General features: G+C 36.7%; 2 protein-coding genes across 26 annotated transcripts in view; one reads left to right on the top strand and one right to left on the bottom strand.

The window, feature by feature from the left end:
• CDC42BPA (CDC42 binding protein kinase alpha) overlaps window positions 1-16,791 on the top strand; it is a 351,215-nt gene that overhangs the window by 104,524 nt on the left and 229,900 nt on the right. For all 25 annotated transcript variants that reach the window (XR_006356412.1, XM_044004678.1, XM_044004682.1 and 22 more), the window contains one exon: window positions 4,758-4,841. Coding sequence is in view for 24 of the 25 variants with exons in the window: in XM_044004678.1 (XP_043860613.1) it covers window positions 4,758-4,841 (84 nt within the window). In the remaining variant the exon portion in view is untranslated. The remainder of the gene's footprint in view (window positions 1-4,757; window positions 4,842-16,791) is intronic.
• Window positions 7,856-8,581, bottom strand: LOC122755824 (40S ribosomal protein S3-like). Its single transcript, XM_044004692.1, has one exon. The coding sequence runs from the start codon at window positions 8,579-8,581 to the stop codon at window positions 7,856-7,858; it is 726 nt and encodes a 241-aa protein (XP_043860627.1).

Genomic DNA, 16,791 nt, shown 5'->3' with positions numbered 1-16,791 from the left:
AGTTTCATTTTGGAGTTTCTTTCAGGAAATTATTGGTGGAGTCATTCACTCTCTGATTCTAATAGATCTGAGCTGTTTTCATTTATGATTTCTTGAAATATGGTATCTTGGTTTTTCTTTTGATCATGGTTTTCAGAGAATCTGATGATTATAAAATAATTCCTCTTTTACCTGTTTTCCAGGTAATTTTAAATTTTAATTTGAATTACATAATATTTTCTTCTTTTCCCCTCCCCCCCGACTTAATTTTATTCCAGTATTTCTTTTTATCTCATGCAGACATTGATTTCATTTTGACTTATTCTGATTTTCACAGAATGTATTTCTTGAGTAATCAATCAATAAACATTTATTAAGTACCTACTTTGTGCCAGGTCCTGTGCTAAGTGTTAGGGATACAAAAAGGGGCCAAAGACAGTCCCTATCCTTAAGGAGCTCCTTTCTGTCTCATGGGGGAGACAACACGAGAAAACAAACAAATATGCATACACATATATACAAATATATGTATTATATATACTGTCTTGCAACTTTTTGCATACCTTTTTATCACTTATACACACATCCATCCATCCATCTATTCATCCATCCATACACAGGATAAATAAGAAGAAAAATAGTGGATAGAAGTCACTAGAATTAAGAGGGGTTAGGGAAGGCATCCTGTAGAAGATGGTATTTTAATTGGGACTTAAAGGAAGCCAAAGAGGTCAGCAGCTGGAATAGAGGAGGGAGAGTCTTCCAGGCTTGGGAGACAGTCAGAGAAAATGATCAGAACCAAGACATAGAAGGTCTTGTTTGGGGAATAGTCAAAAGACGAGTGCTGCTAGATCAGAGTTCATGTCGGTGTACTTTCTTTTCTAAGTTATTTTTCTTACAGGTCTTAACTCAAGAGCTTTTATTCTATTTAACAAATCCATTCCTTAATTTCGTTTAGGTATATTCATTGTGGAAAATGCATCCCTTTGAATCCTTGCGCGCAGTTGTTTAGGTTTGATTTGGGGGCATTTTTGCATCTATAGTTATTCTTTAGAGGTTGGTGTCGTCTTTTTATTCATCTTTTCAGCATTAGGTCCTTAATTGGGATTTAGTGCCAGCGTCAGACTCTACACCCTCCTGAACTTTTGGGGAATTATTAACTCTCCACACTAAGAGCACTAATAGATTATATTCTTTTGTCCCTTCCCCCACCCTAAAAATCTTGACATTTCAGAATACTGTATCTTCAAGGCTTATGGTATTTTAGTATAGAACACTAGTCTTTGGAGCTTCTGGGCTTGAGGTAAACTGAGCTGAGTGCTATTGCTCCCCAGCTTGTTTCTGCCATCTCATTGGCTTCAGAGGTTCACACTGGGTTTCTGTCCACCCCTGACACTTTCTTGGTGGAGTTCTCTGTTTTTACTAATCTGGTAGCCTTGCAAACTATAAGTGTTTCTGGATTTATTGGGTGGCTTCTGCCATTTTGGCCTTTTCTACCACTGACAGTTCTGTTGTTTTCCTTTTCAACATAGCCCTTGGGCTTCTGGTTGATTCTTAGTGCAGTTTTCAGGTGGTTCAAGGCACTTAATGTATTTTTTCATTTGATTTTTAAAATCATTATTCATTTTGGTTCTTTTTCAGATTTTTGCAGGAGTAGGTATGTGGGGAATATGTGTATCCATAGAAATATATGTGGTATATATGTATGTGTGTGTGCACACACATGTACATATAAAGAAAATGCTTTTATATGCCCATGCTTTAGATTTTTTAAGAATAAATGTTATATTTTGTCAAATGCATTTTTATACTTAGGATATAATTATGTTTTTTATTTTTTAAAAATGTGATCAATGGTAATTGACTTATAGTGGTTAAAGTTATATATGAAATTATTATAGTCATTGTGGCCTTCTGTCCACAGCTTATTTTTGGTTATCAATAACTCATTTGTATATCTTTGTATCAGTTTTGATCTTAGCTTCAATAAGTTGGTATATATAACTTTACACAGATAAATGATTTAGGAATTGTTCTCACTGCAGGAATGAGTTTACATTCCTTTAAAATTTAATCAGTTTTACTTGTGATAATTATATTTGATATTTATGATGTCCTACCAAATCTTTTCTTTTAATAAATGTCATTGTATAGGCATAAGTTGTCTAGGTTTGCTACAACTCTTCAACCCCTCCCTGATACATATTTTCCAACTTAATTCTTGCCATCTCCATATCACCTTTGCATTGAAGTCACTGATTATAAGGTATACGTTGACTTAATTTGGAAGGTCTTAATGGATTTTTCATAGAATTTCTCTCCTTTATCCTCTCCAATAGATGTTGATGCATAAACTTTTCAGAGCTTGGTTCCATCGTAATTTTCTAACTTCACTGATCATTACTTCTTGTCCTAACTCTGTAACAACTAAATTGGTCTTCTTTCTGTTCTTCACACCCAACGTTCAGTTTACCCTCTCCATCCTTTTCAGTAGTAGTCCTCTGTGCCTGGATATCACTCCATTCTCAACTTTGCTTCACAGAATCCTTCTTTTCCTTAAAAGACAGCTTAAGTGTCACATTCTACATGGAGTCTTTCCTGATCCTCCCCCATTCCTCAAATTACTTTAGTATCCCCACTTCCAAACTATTTTATGTAATAATTTGTACTTATTCTACATATACTTATGTATATACTTGTTTTCTTGCTCACTAGAATATGTAGGGGAAAAGAATTGCTTAATTCTTTGAACTTGTATTTACCTAATACAGTGCCTTGCAAACAGTTGTTTAATAAATTCTTGTTGATTGGCTGTAAAGCTTCAGTTATTTTCATAGTAGGCTTTTTGCATCTACTCAGGAGCACTCTAGTACAAGATGACTAAATATTCATGAAATGTTATTTCTTATTGCTCTCAAATGCACAGTAAGCCCCACTCTACCAACTGTTGCCAGCCAAAATGCCGTATAGTTTCAACTTCCTTTCTTTTCTCAATATCATTTATAACAAGAGTCAAGATTGATTTTATTTAGTTTCTCCAATATTATTTCCATTCTTTAGTCCTTAAGCAAAGATCTCATGTTGACTGTACATAGAACTAAGTTAAAGTTTATATATGTTCTCTAATAATTTAGTAACTGTCATTCTTATCACCTTCTCCCCCTTCTGCTATTAATGAAGAAGCAGTAAGTTGGCTGCACAGCCTTGATATCCATTTTGTTATTTTTCTTTATTTATGTGTTCCTATTACCAAATAATCCATCATCAAGTGACCTGGCTGCTAATGAAGTAGGTCTGCTTAGCTGCTCCTCTAAAACACTGTGTGTATGTGTAGAGAGAAAATATGTATTCTCAAGTCTTAGAAAACACATATGGTATATGCAGTGATAGAATTTTAAGTGCTAGAAAGGATCTCAGAGGTGACTATTTTAACTTTGACATTTTATTGAGGGTCTCAGAAGACAAATGATTTATTTACCAAAGGACGCATTGTATGTCTGTCGCTGAGGTAGGCTTAATAGTTAATACTTGATCATGATAATGGTGTTAAGGCTCTAAGATTTACAAAGTCCTTTCTTGATCACATCCTTATAAGAATCTTGTAGTACAGGTGTTAATATTGTCATTTTTACATATAGGTTAAATTATTATTATTTGGCTCATATCTTTCAAGAGCTTGAACCCAAATTTGGGTCTTCAAATTCTAGTGTTCTGTTCCCTATATTCTCACTCATTCATATATGAATGTAAATGTTTGCATAATTCTGTGTATATTTGTTTCAAGTTTGGGTAGGTTGATGAGTGTGTAGCAGGAGAGAGGCTGGTTTAAATCTTGCCATTTAAAGGTGCTATTTTTCAAGTTTATAGTAAATTTGAGGTATCTAGTTAAATTACAGTTTTTATTCTGAAAGGAAAGCCTATGCTTTGATAGCCAACTGAAAACTGACCATTTTTTGTAGGATGTGAAAAACTGGAACTTTTCCAGTTTTCAAGTGAAAAAATATCATCTTCATTAAACATGTTTATTTTGACTACTGATATTTCCAATAAATTTATTACTATTTAGGTTCATACTTAATTTTTTAATATTGTAAATTTTGGTTGAAGCCCAGGTTGCAATAAAAGTTACTTGATGTAAATGTAAAATATCAGTAAACCTAGAAGAGATACTTTCATTAATGCCCACATTCCAAATTCAGTACCTTTCCCCTCAGAAAATATTTCCAATTATTAGCCACTGGCTAATATATTCTAGCATTATACTCTTCTGACTGTCAGAAATATAAGATTCTAGTTTCACTACAAAATGAAAAGTTTAGTGGTATTCTACTTATTTACTGAAAAATACAAGTAAAGTAATGTTTGCCAAAAGTATATATTTTGATGTATTTAAAAAAATTTTATTTTTCCCATTTATATGTAAAAACAATTTGACATTTTTTTTCTTTAATTTTGAGTCCCAAATTCTATCCCTTTTTCACTTCCCTACTCCCTCCCTGAGACATTAAGCAATTTGGTATGGGTTATATGTATGCAATCATCTAAAATATTTCCATATTAGTAATTTTTTAGAAGAAAATTTAAACAAAAAAGAAAGTGAAAAATGGTATGCTTTGGTCTGCATTCTGACATTATCAGTTCTTTCTCTGGAGGTGGATAGTATTTTTTGTCACCATTCCTTTGGGATTGTCTTGGATCATTGTATTGCTGAGAATAGCTGTCATTTACAATTATGCATTTTCATTTTTTTAAAGTCCATCCTTTATCTTTTTTTCTAGGTGGCTGTTGTAAAACTAAAAAATGCTGATAAAGTATTTGCCATGAAAATCCTGAATAAATGGGAAATGCTGAAAAGAGCAGAGGTAAGATTCCAAATATCTGAATCTTTATATACTATTTTAGAAGGTTTTTTAAAGATGATAACTTTTTAAATAAAGAAGGGGGATTATAAAATAGGAAAAAACAATATTTACCTCTACTAAAATTTTTTTCCACTTTTTTTTATACTAGAATTTTGATTTAAAATGTACTACCTATGAGATCGAGCAATTCAATATGTCATACTGGTGCAGTGATGCAGAACATCTTCATCTTCCTTGAAAGTGTTTTGCTTTTTACTGCTCTCTCCCCAATCTGCCCTTCCCTTCTTCCCCCCTCCCCTTTTCTCTCTCCCCTTCCCCAGGGCAAAAATATATTACTATACCTACTTGAGTATGTATGTTAGTCCTTCTTTGAGCCAATTTTGACTGTTTTCTCTCACAACTAGCTAATATGAGAATTTTCCCATGACTACTCATATATAACTTATTTTGAATTGCTTGAGTTCTTGTGGGTGGGGGGTGGCAATGGAGGGAGGAAGAGAAATTGGAACACAAAGTTTTTAAAAAATAGATGTTAAAATTTTGTTTTTACATATATTTTGGAAAATAAAATTCTATTCAAAAATTTAAAAAAATGTACTACCATTTAAGTGATTTACTCTGTATTTTACCTCTGGACCCTTTGCAGCTGTATTTATTGTGGGGTGGTTTTTTTTGTTTTGTTTTGTTTTTTGTTTTTTTGCTTATTACTCACCTGTCTGATAGTGTACAATACAAAAGTATATTTCACCACCATACTTAGTCACTTCTTTTTAGCTGCCTGATGTTGCTAGAGGAAGTCATGAGACCATCCTGACCAGACTTATACAATTTTATGTTATCTACTACCAATTGGCCTGTTAGTATGAGATAGTATTTACTTTATTAATTTCTTACCAGTTCTCTCTTATATTCCTAGTATTGATTGTTACAAGTTATTCATTTCTCATCCCTAACCCTCATCTTATATCCTTCCTCTGAGCTCATAATCAAAAGAGAAAATGACAGTTGTTGGAGAGAATGTAGGAAGACAGGCATACTAATAGATGGTTGTAGATGGAGCTGTGAATTAGTCCTCTTGTTCTGGAAAACAGTTTGGAACTGTGTTCCCAAAGTTCCTAAACTCTACATCTGCTCTGAGGTACCACTCAGGTAGGTTTACATCCCAAAGAGATTAAAGGCAGAGGAAAGTGACAATTTGTTAAAAAAATATTGAGAGCAGTGCTTTTCGTAGTGGCAAGTAACTGGAAAGGAGATACCCAGCAATGGGACAATAACTGAATAAGGCATTGTTTAGTATGGGCAGCTAGACAGTGCAGTCAGGTGTTGGGCCTAGTCAGAAAAACCTGAGTTCAAATTTAGCCTTAGATGCTTAATGCCTTTGTGACCCTGGCCAAGTCACTTAACCTCTGTCTGCCTTAGTTTCCTCAATTTAAAAATGTGGATAATAATAACACCCTCCTCGCAGGGTTGTTGTTGAGGATAAAATGAGGTAATATTTGTAAAATGCTTTACAAACCTTAAAGTGCTACATAAATGTTAGTTATTATTACTACTACTAATAAGAAATTGTTATACCACTTTAATGGAATATTAGAAATAATGAACTGAATGGTTCTGGAAAAACCTGGAAAGACTGGTATGAAATAATACAGGGAGAAGGGAGCAAAACCAAGAAAACAGTTTATTCAACAGACAGTGTAAAGTAAAGCAACTTTAAAATACTTGACAATGCTGAGTGATCGATCATGATTATAGAGAAAGGATATTAAAGCACGTATCCATCTCCTGACAAAAAGGTCATGGACTCAGATGTAGAACAAGGCATAAGATCTTTGGACATAGCCAATGTGGAGATTTATTTTGCTTGTCTGTGCATTTATGTCTGTGTCTGTTTGTTTCAGTAATTCTAATTAGATTGTGAACTTCCTGAGGGCAGAGATTGTATTTTGCCTCTTGTTGTATCCCTGGTGCTTAGCACAGTGCCTGGCATATAGTAGGTGTTTAATAAATGTTAATTGAATTCAATTTTTGGCCTCCCCTGAAACTCCCGAATTGAGGGGGCAGTCAGAGAGGGTAATTAGGAATAAAGTAGCCAAAAACAATAAAAGGATATTTTAAAAAATGCACAGTAGTGAATGGAAATAAAAAAGACCAGAAAGAATAGTAGACTAGCAGGACATCTTTGAAAATTACATGTTGAATTTATTATATAAATAATATAATTTTAAATAGAAAGAAAACTATACAATAGAGGACTGCAGTTTCGTGTACAATCATCTTTTTATTTTCTATGTAAGGAAATGCTTATTTAATCTGGCATTTAAATTCAGAATAAAAAAATTAATGCAAAATTTATTCTAATAATTATTGTTAATCACACTTAACATGTACATGGCACTTTAAGTGTTGCAAAGTGCTTTCCACATATTATATTATTTGATTCTCTTCAGAACCATGGAAGGTAGGTGCTATACAATTCTCATGTAATTTATAAGGAAGATGAAAATGAGAGAGCCTCACTATAAATGTCTGAATTGGGATCACAGTGCAGATATTTCTGATTCAAATCTTGCTGAACTGCCTCCTATGACACTCTGTCATTATTTACCCTTCAATTAAAACTTTAGTTTTAGATGGTGAGATAGTAGTTCTTCTTCTTCCTTCTTTCTTCTTTCTTCTTCTTGGCAATGAAGGTTAAGTGACTGCCCAAGGTTACACAGCTAGTAAGTGTGAAGTGTGTGAGGCCGGATTTGAACTCAGGTCATCCTGAATCCAGGGCCAGTGTTTTATCCACTGTGCCACCTAGCTGCCCCCTGAGATAGTTCTTCTTATCAGAAACCATGTCCTTTATCTCATTACCTCTGGAAACCTTTTCTTTTGATCATACTAATTTTCTATTTCTTCTATACTCACTTCTTCCCTTTGCATATGTGTGTGTGTGTATGAAAAAGATCTTATTAAAGATCTTTACAGAAGAGCTTTGGGCAGACCATTCCAGATGTGACAGAGTCCTGTTATGCAGTGGGCACTGGCTGGGACATAGTGGGTTGCTCTGCCTTCCTACTCTTCTGCTCTGAGATGGGCGTGGTAGGAAGAATCTCATTCTTGGGCTCTACGATGCTCACATGGTTAGGCAGGGGCTTCTTGAGGCCAATCTTGCCACTTGGGTCCCAGGGCAACATGATTTTGACTTTAATTCCCAATACACCCTGTCTGAGGAGGATATGGCACACAGCTGTGTCAACATAGTAGTTGATGGGGTCTCCACTGTGGATCATCAGACCATCCACAAACTTTATGGACTTGGCCCTCTGGCCTCTGAGTTTACCAGACACCACCACCTCACATCCCTTTGTTCCACTCTCCATAATGAAGCGGAGGACACCATAGCAGGCTCTATGCACAGCAGGGCCTCCCAGGAGTTTGTAACGCAGGGACTCAGCCTGAGCAATAGCACAGAGAGCTCTGGTGGCCATCTTCTCTGCATACAGCTCTTCACTGCCTTCAGGGAAGCCAAACCTTTTTTGCACTACAGCTGTCAGTTTATGAATCTGGCAACCCTTCTTCCCAAGGACATTCTGAGTCCTGGTAGCCAAGATGATGACTTCTGTCCTGGTTGGGGTAACTTGTACCTCCACCCCAGAATAGCCATCTTCATCCCAGGTGAGAAACTCATTTAGTTCGACTTTGAAGATGCCATCAGTAACAAACTTCCTCTTCTTGGAGATCTGCACTGCCATCTTGGGGGTACGGGAAAGCTGTACCCACTCTTAATAACATCTCATGCATTCTCAGAAAACCCTCTCTTAACCTTTCTGTCCCCACTAGCTATTGTCCTGTATCTCTTTTCCTTTTTTTGTGGCTTAAGTCCTTAAGAAAGACATATGCAATCAGTGCTGCTACTTCCCCTTTTCACCCCTCTCTTTGTTCTTTCCAGAGTTAACCAAAGATCTCTTAATTGCTAAATCTAATGACATTTTCTCAGTTGTCATTCTGGACCTCTCTGCAGCCTTTGACACTATCAGCTGTCCCCCTTTTGATACTCTTTTCTTTCTAGGTTTTCAGGACACTACTCTATCCTAGTTCTCCTCATACCTATCTGACTGTTTCTTGTGTGTTTCCATTTCTGGATTTTCATTAAGGTCATGCCTACTAACTGGGAATCTTTCAAATTTCTTTCCTGAACCTTCTCTTCTTCTTATTCTATAGTATTTCCCTTGGTTATCTCATCAGCTCTCTTGGAACACATCATCTCTATGCTGATGATTCTCTTATCTGTGATCTCTTTACCTCCAGACTAATATATCCAACTGCCTATTAGTCATTTAGAACTGGATGTCCCATAGACATCTTAAACTCAAGACATACAAAAATGAATTCATTATCTTTCTCCCAAAGCTTCTTCCTATCTTTCTTGTTGTCAAGGGCACTACCATCCCATAGGACATTCTTAATTCTTCACTTTCACCCTCTATATCCAATCTATTGTCAAAGTCTCTTGATTCTGTCTTTGTAACATTTCTTGTTTATATCCCCTTCTTTCCAGCACTCAATTTCAGGCCATTATCAGTTCATGTATGGACTGTGAGAGTAGTTTGCTGGCTGGACTACCTGTTACAGGTTTTTCCCTACTCCATTCCATCCTTCACTCTCCTGTCAAAGGGATCTTCTAAAGTACATGTCTGACCTTGTCACTCCATTGCTCTCACTCAGTAAACTTTTAGTGGATTCCTTTCACTTCTAAGATTTTGGTTTGTTTTTTAAAGTTTTTCATAACCTGGCCACTGCCTCCCTTTCCAGTCTCCTTTCCTCCTCCAAAGCCCAGCATGCTCTTCAATACAGTGACAGCGGCTCCCTTTGTTGTTCCATGCATAAGATACTCAATGTCCTGACTAGGAATTTTTGCTGACTGTCCCTAATGTTTGGAATGCTCTTCTTCCTCATTTTAATTTCCGTGGCTTCCTTCAAGTCCCTACAAAAATCCCACCTTCTACAAGATTCCTTGTCTGATCTACCTTAATGATACTGCCTGCCTTTTATTATCTAGTTTACATATATGAGAGCAGGGACTATCTTTTGCCTTTCTTTGTATCCACAGAATTTAAATCAGTGTCTGAAACATAGTAGACACATAATAAATACTTGTGGACTGATTTCCTCCATCTCTTGTTTAGATCTTGAATGTTTTCAATTGTTCCCAGTAGGCAAAGCCATGAAAGGTATCTGATCTTATTATCTTCTAATTTATTTGTTATGTGATCTTTTATATGCAGACTATATGTCCATTTTCACTATAAAGTGAAATCTGGTATAAGATGCTATACACACACACACACACACACAGCTCATTCTTACTCTGCCTTTTACCAATAAAAGGAGGTGATTGGCGTTTTTTGGAATTGGGGAAAGTGAATAACATTTGGTATCTTGGTTGTCATACATTGGTCAACATTATTAAGTCTTTCAAAATTGTCTTTACAATATTGTCATTGTATGAATTGTTCTCTGTTTCTGTTCGTGTATGGACTGTGATAGTAGTTTGTTGACTGGGCTACCGGTTTCTATGATGTAGTAGCTCTGGATTCTGGTTGTAATATTCCTCAGTGTTTTCATTTTGGCATCTCTTTCTGGAGCCGACTAAGCAGATTCTTTCAGTTTCTACTTTGCCTTCTGATTCTAAGAGATCTGGGCAGTTTTCTTTTATGATTTTTTGTAATATCATGTCTAGGTTCTCTTTCATGTCTTTCAGGTAGTCTGATGACTCTTATATTATCTCTTTTCAATCTGTTATCCATGTTATTCGTTTTTCCTATGAGATATTTTACATTTTCTTCTGTTATTTCAGTCTTTTGATTGTATTTTATTATTGCTGTCTCATAGAGTTATTAGTTTTCATTTAGCCAATTTTTATTTAAAGGAGTTATTTTCTTTCATAAATTTTTGAACTCTTTTACCAAGCTGTTAATTCTCTTTTCATATCATTCTTCCAGAGCTTTCATTTGACTTTCAAAATCTTTTTTAAACACTAACACTTCATTGTTCTATTTACTTCACTTTGCATCAGTTCATATATGTTTAGTAATATTCTCTTACATTTATGTATCACAATTTATTTAGCCATTCCACAATTATTAGGCACTTGTTATTTAAGAAAAAGGAACTAAAAAAATTATCTTTCAATCTACATTCAGACACCATCACTTCTTTCTCTGGAGATGGACTGCATTTTTCATAAGTTCTTCAGAGTTGTCTTGGATCATTGTATTGCTGAAAATAGCTGTCATTCACAGCTGATCATCTTACAATATTGCTGTTACTTTGTATGCAGTACATTTCACTTTGTATCAGTTCATGTAAATCCAGGTTTTTCTGATAGCATATTGCTCATCATTTTTTATAGCACAATAATGTTCCATCATAATCTCATCCCACAGTTTGTTCAGCCATTCCCAAATTGATGGGCATCTCCTCAGTTTTAGATTCAACTTTTTGGTAAAAACCAAGAGATAAAAATCTCTTTTTGGATACCAAACTAGTAGTGGTATTACCAGGTCAAAGAGTACGCATGATTTTATAGTCCTTTGGCCATATTTCTAAATTGCTCTACAGAATGTTTGAGTTGGTTTACACTTTCTTTTCTTTTCTTTTTTAGTTAGAATAAGGTGGTAGTTTATTTAGGGGCAAGGGAAGGGGGGGGAGGGAAACCATGAAAGAAATCCTTGGACTTCTCATGGGGAGATAGGCACAAAGCATGGGGCTCTGAAGTGAGATCTGCTCACTTCACTATACATTGATGTTCATTAGTCTTTCCAGGTTTTTTGGGGATCATCCTGTTTGTTATTTCCTGTAGCACAAGACCATTCCACTACAATCATATAGCACAGCTTTTTCCATCATTTGATGGACATTCCTTTGATTCTCAATTCTTAGCCTCCACCAAGAGTGGCTATAAATATTTTTTGTACAATTTTTCCCCCTTTTCTCTTTTTCATGATTACTATTGTTAACTTTCCCTTTCATCCTATTCCCTTCTTCATGATACTTATTCTATTATCCATCTTCTTTCATCCTATCACTCTTCAAAAGGGATTTGCTTCTGTCTGTCCCCTCCCCCACTCTGCCCTTCCTTCTTTTGCCCCTCTCTCTTTATCCCCTTCCCCTCCTATTTTCCTGCAGGGTTAGAGAGATTACTCCACCCAATTGAATATGTACATTATTCACTCCTTGAGCCAATTCTAAGGAGATTGAGGTCTTTGAGCCAATTCTGATGAGTGTTAGGTTCATTTACTGCCCAGATTAAATAGATTACTCCACCCAGTTGGGTGTGTCTGTTAGTCCCTCCTTGAGGCAGCTCTTATGAGTTTAAGGTCTTGAGCCTTTTCTGATGAGTGTAAAATTTCTGATTTGTCTAAAATTCAGTTTACACTTTCACCAAGTGTGCATTGATATCTTATTTTCCCCATATCCCCTACAACATTTGTCATTTTCCTCTGCTATCCTATTATCCAATCCACTAGGTATGGGGTAGTACCCCAGAATTGTTTTGACCTGCATCTCTCCAAGCAATAGTGAGTTGGAGCATTTTTTTTCCCCATATGGCTATGATTATTTCATCTGAAAACTTCATATCTTTTAGTCATCAATCAATTGGGGAATGACACTTATTTTTAAAAATTTGACTCAGTTCTCTATGTGTTTGAGAAATAAGGCCTTCCAGACAAACTTGCTTCAAATTTTTTTCACAGTTACTATTGCTAACTGTATTTCCCTCCATCCTATTCCCTCCCCATGACATTTACTCTATTTTTCTAGCTTTTTTCACCCTGTCCCTCCTCAAAAGTGTTTTGCTTCTGACTGCCCCCTCCCAATCTGCCCTCCCTTCTTTCACCCCTCTCCCCTTATCCCTTTTCCTTCCTACTTTCCTGCAGGGTAAGATAGATTACTATACCCAATTGAGTGTATATGTTATTTCCTCTTTGAACCAATTCTCATGAGAATAAGGTTCACTAACTCCCCAGCACTTTCCCCCATCTTAACCTCTACTGGATAAGTTTTTTCTTGTTTCTTTTACATGAGATACTTTACTCCATTCCACCTCTCCCTTTCCCTTTCTCCTACTGCATTCCTCTCATCCCTTAATTTTATTTTTTAAAAGATATCCCTTCATATTCAACTCACACTTATTATGCCCTCTGTTTAAATATACTCCACCCAGCTGCCCTAATAATGAGAAAGTTCTTATGAGTTACAAGTATCATCCTCACATGTAGGAATGTGAACAGTTTAACCTTTTAGTATCCCTTATGATTTCTTTTTCCTGTTTACCATTTTATGCTTCTCTAGGGTCTTATATTTGAGAGTCAAATTTTCTATTCAGCTCAGGTCTTTTCATCAAGTATGCCTGAAAGTCCTCTCTTTCATTTCCCATTTTTTCCCCTGAAGGATTGTACTCAGTTTTGCTGGGTAGATGATTCTTGGTTGCAATCCCAATTCCTTTGCCCTCTGGAATATATTCCAAGCCCTCCAATCCTTTAATGTAGAAGCTGTTATCTTGACTGTGGCTTTACAATACTTGAATTGTTTCTTTTTGGCTGCTTGCAATATTTTCTCCTCGATCTGAGAACTTTGGAACTTGGCTATAATATTCCTGGAAATTTTCATTTTGGGATCTGTTTCAGGTGGTGATCGGTGGATTCTTTCAATTTCTATTTTACCGAATGGTTCTAGAATATCAGGGAAATTTTCCCTGACAATTTCTTGGAAGATGATGTCTAGGCTCTTTTTTTGATCACAGATTTCAGGTATTCCAGTAATTTTCAAATTATTTCTCCTGGCTCTATTTTCCAAGTCAGTTGTTTTTCTAATAAGATATTTCACATTACCTTCTATTTTTTCATTCTTTTGGTTTTGCTTTATTGTGTCTTGATTTTGCATAAAGTCATTAGCTTCCATTTGCTTGATCCTAATTTTTAAGGAGTTATTTTCTTCAGAGAGCTTTTTTACCTTCTTTTCCATATGGCCAATTTGGCTTTTCAAGGCATTCTTTTCCCCATTGGCTTTTTGTACCTCTTTTACCATTTGGCCCAGCCTGCTTTTTTTGTTTTGTTTTTGTTTTTGTTTTTGTTTTTGTTTTTGTTTTTTTGGGTTGAGGCAATTGGAGTTAAGTGACATGCCAGCTAGTAAGTGTCAAGTGCCTGAGGCCAGATTTGAACTCAGGTCCTTCTGAATCCAGGGCCAGTGCTCTATCCACTGTGCCACCTAGCTGCCCCCAGTCTGTTTTTCACATTGATGGTTTTGTTTTTTTTTTTTTTGCAGGGCACTGGGGGTTAAGTGACTTGCCCAAGGTCACACAGCTAGTAAGTGTCAAGTGTCTGAGGCCAGATTTGAACTCAGGTGGTCCTGAATCCGGGGCCGGTGCTTTATCCACTGCACCACCTAGCTGCCCTTCCCCAGTCTGTTCCCCAGTATTTTTTTGTGTCTCCTTTACCAAGCTGTTGACTTTTTTCATGATTTTCTTGCATCGTTCTAATTTCTCTTTCCATTTTTTCCTCTACCTCTCTTACTTTATTTTTAGAGTCCTTTTTAAGTGCTTCTATGGCCTGAGACCAATTCAAATTTTTCTTGGAAGCTTTGGATGTAGGATCTTTGACTTTGTTATCTTCTTCTGAGGGTGTATTTTGATCTTCCTTGTCACCGTAGAAACTTTCTAGGGTCAGCATTTTTTTCTGTTTTCTCATTTTCTCAGCCTATTTTTTGACTTTTAACTGTTTTTTAAAGTGGGGAACTGCTTCCAGGGTTGAGAGCGCACTGTCCCAAGCTTCAGGGGCACTGAGCGCTGTTCCCTGAGATACTTGTAGGAATTTGTAAGCCCTTAGTTCTTCCAAAGTATTATGATTTAAGGAGAGGTATATTTACTACTCTCCTGGCCTGTGCTCAGGTCTATAAGCAGCCACAGGCCTGCTCTTCTGTCCTGAAACTATGAACTCTACTGTGGCTGCAAGCTCTTGTGTGCTTGTGCTTCATCCCCACCTGGGACCCCCACCCTGGACTGTGACCTGGAACCACGTGTGGGCAAAACAACAGAGTCCTGCCTCAGTGCTAGCAAGGAGACCCCTGTAATCTCCTTCTGGCCAATTTTTCAATCCCCTTACCATCTGTGGGCTGAGTTCCAGAAGCATTTGCTGCTGCCGCTTATTCAAAAGGTCCAGAGACCTGCTCCGGGTTTGCTGGGGCTGGGTCTGAGCTTGGGTTGGATCTGTGCTGGCACAGCCTGCTGTGGGATGTGCTCCACTCTTACCCCGGTACAACAGACCTTTCATGTCGACCTTCTAAGTTGTTTTTGGCTGGAAAATTATTTCACCCCATCCTTTTGTGTGTTCTGCTGCTCCAGGAATCGTCTTATGGCATTATTTTAAGGTATTTGGAGGGGTCTTGGGGAGAGCTCAGGCAAGTCACTGGCTTTTCTCTGCCATCTTGGCTCTTCCCCCCACTCCCCCCAGGCACTTGCTTTGTTTCCACTTCTTTAGTACTACAGATAGCATACTGATAGTGCTTATATTTAGAAATATATAGGAGTTTTCTATTTTGATCTACTTGACATTTATGCCTAGAAATGCAACCTCTTAGTTGACCATTTTAGTCATAGGAGGCTAATCTGTCTTCTTCTTGCCCTTATTTAATCATTGATTCTTAAATTTTCTTTCTTTCCTTTTGATGCCCTTCTTTATTATCTACTTTGTATATGGTAAATGCTTCATAAATGCCTATTCATTCATTTTTTCCCCCGTGGGATTGTACTCAGTCTTTTTTTTTTTTTTTTTAGTAAGGCAATTGGGGTTAAGTGACTTGCCCAGGGTCACATAGCTAGTAAGTGTTAAGTGTCTGAGGCTGGATTTGAACTCAGGTACTCCTGACTCCAGGGCCGGTGCTCTAACCATTGCACCACCTAGGTGCCCCTTGTACTCAGTCTTGCAGGGTAAATTATTCATGGTTGTCAAGTCAAGTTAATAGGCACTTCTTGACTCTTATACAGACACTGTTATACAAGAAAAGTCTAAAAAGCCCCTACTCTCAAGGAACTCATAATCTAATGAGGGAGACAGCTTGCAAACAACAATGTACAAACACAATATATACAGACTCAACTGAGGTATTCTCCAAGGGAAGGCAGTAAGATTAAATAGTATTGGGAAGGGTTTTTGGTTGAAAGTAGGACTTAAGCTGAGACTTGAAGAAAGTCAGGGAATCCAAGAGACAGAGATGGGGAGGGAGAAGGTTCCCAGCATGGGAAACAGACAGTGAAAATTCATGGAGTAAGGAGATGGAGTGTTGTGTGAAGGAACAGCAAGGAGGACAGTGTAAGTGGGGATGGCATGTATTGTGTAACCTTTTATCTTTTGCGTTTTGGAATATAATCTAAGATTTTTCCCCTCCTTTATAATATTTTCTACTAAGTCTCATGTGATCACCATTGTGGTTCCTTAGTACTTTTGACCCTTTATGACTGATTGCAATTTTTTTTTTCTTTGATTGGAAGCTCTAGATTTTTATTGACATTCCTAATTGTTTTCAGTGTGGGTTTTTTTCCATGAGGTAAGTATATTTTTTGGATATGTTGCTATCTGATTGTAAGAAATATGGGTAATTTTTCTTTTTGACTCTTGAAATTTGGTATTTGGAGTTATTGTTTGGTCATGGTTTTCAGGGAGTCTAATGATAATTCTCCTTTACCTATTTTCTGTATCACTTGTTTTTTTTTTTTTTGTTGTTGTTTTTTTTTAATTTTTGTGGGGCAATGGGGGTTAAGTGACTTGCCCAAGGTCACACAGCTAGTAAGTGTCAAGTGTCTGAGGCCGGATTTGAACTCAGATACTCCTGAATCCAGGGCCGGTGCTTTATCCACTACGCCATCTAGCTGCCCCTGTATCACTTGTTTTTGATGATCAATTTA

The sequence above is a fragment of the Dromiciops gliroides genome, chromosome 4 (genome assembly GCF_019393635.1).
Source record: "Dromiciops gliroides isolate mDroGli1 chromosome 4, mDroGli1.pri, whole genome shotgun sequence".
NCBI lineage: Eukaryota > Metazoa > Chordata > Mammalia > Microbiotheria > Microbiotheriidae > Dromiciops > Dromiciops gliroides.
The sequence above is the reverse complement of the archived record's forward strand: the minus strand, read 5'-3'. Positions and strand labels throughout refer to the sequence as shown.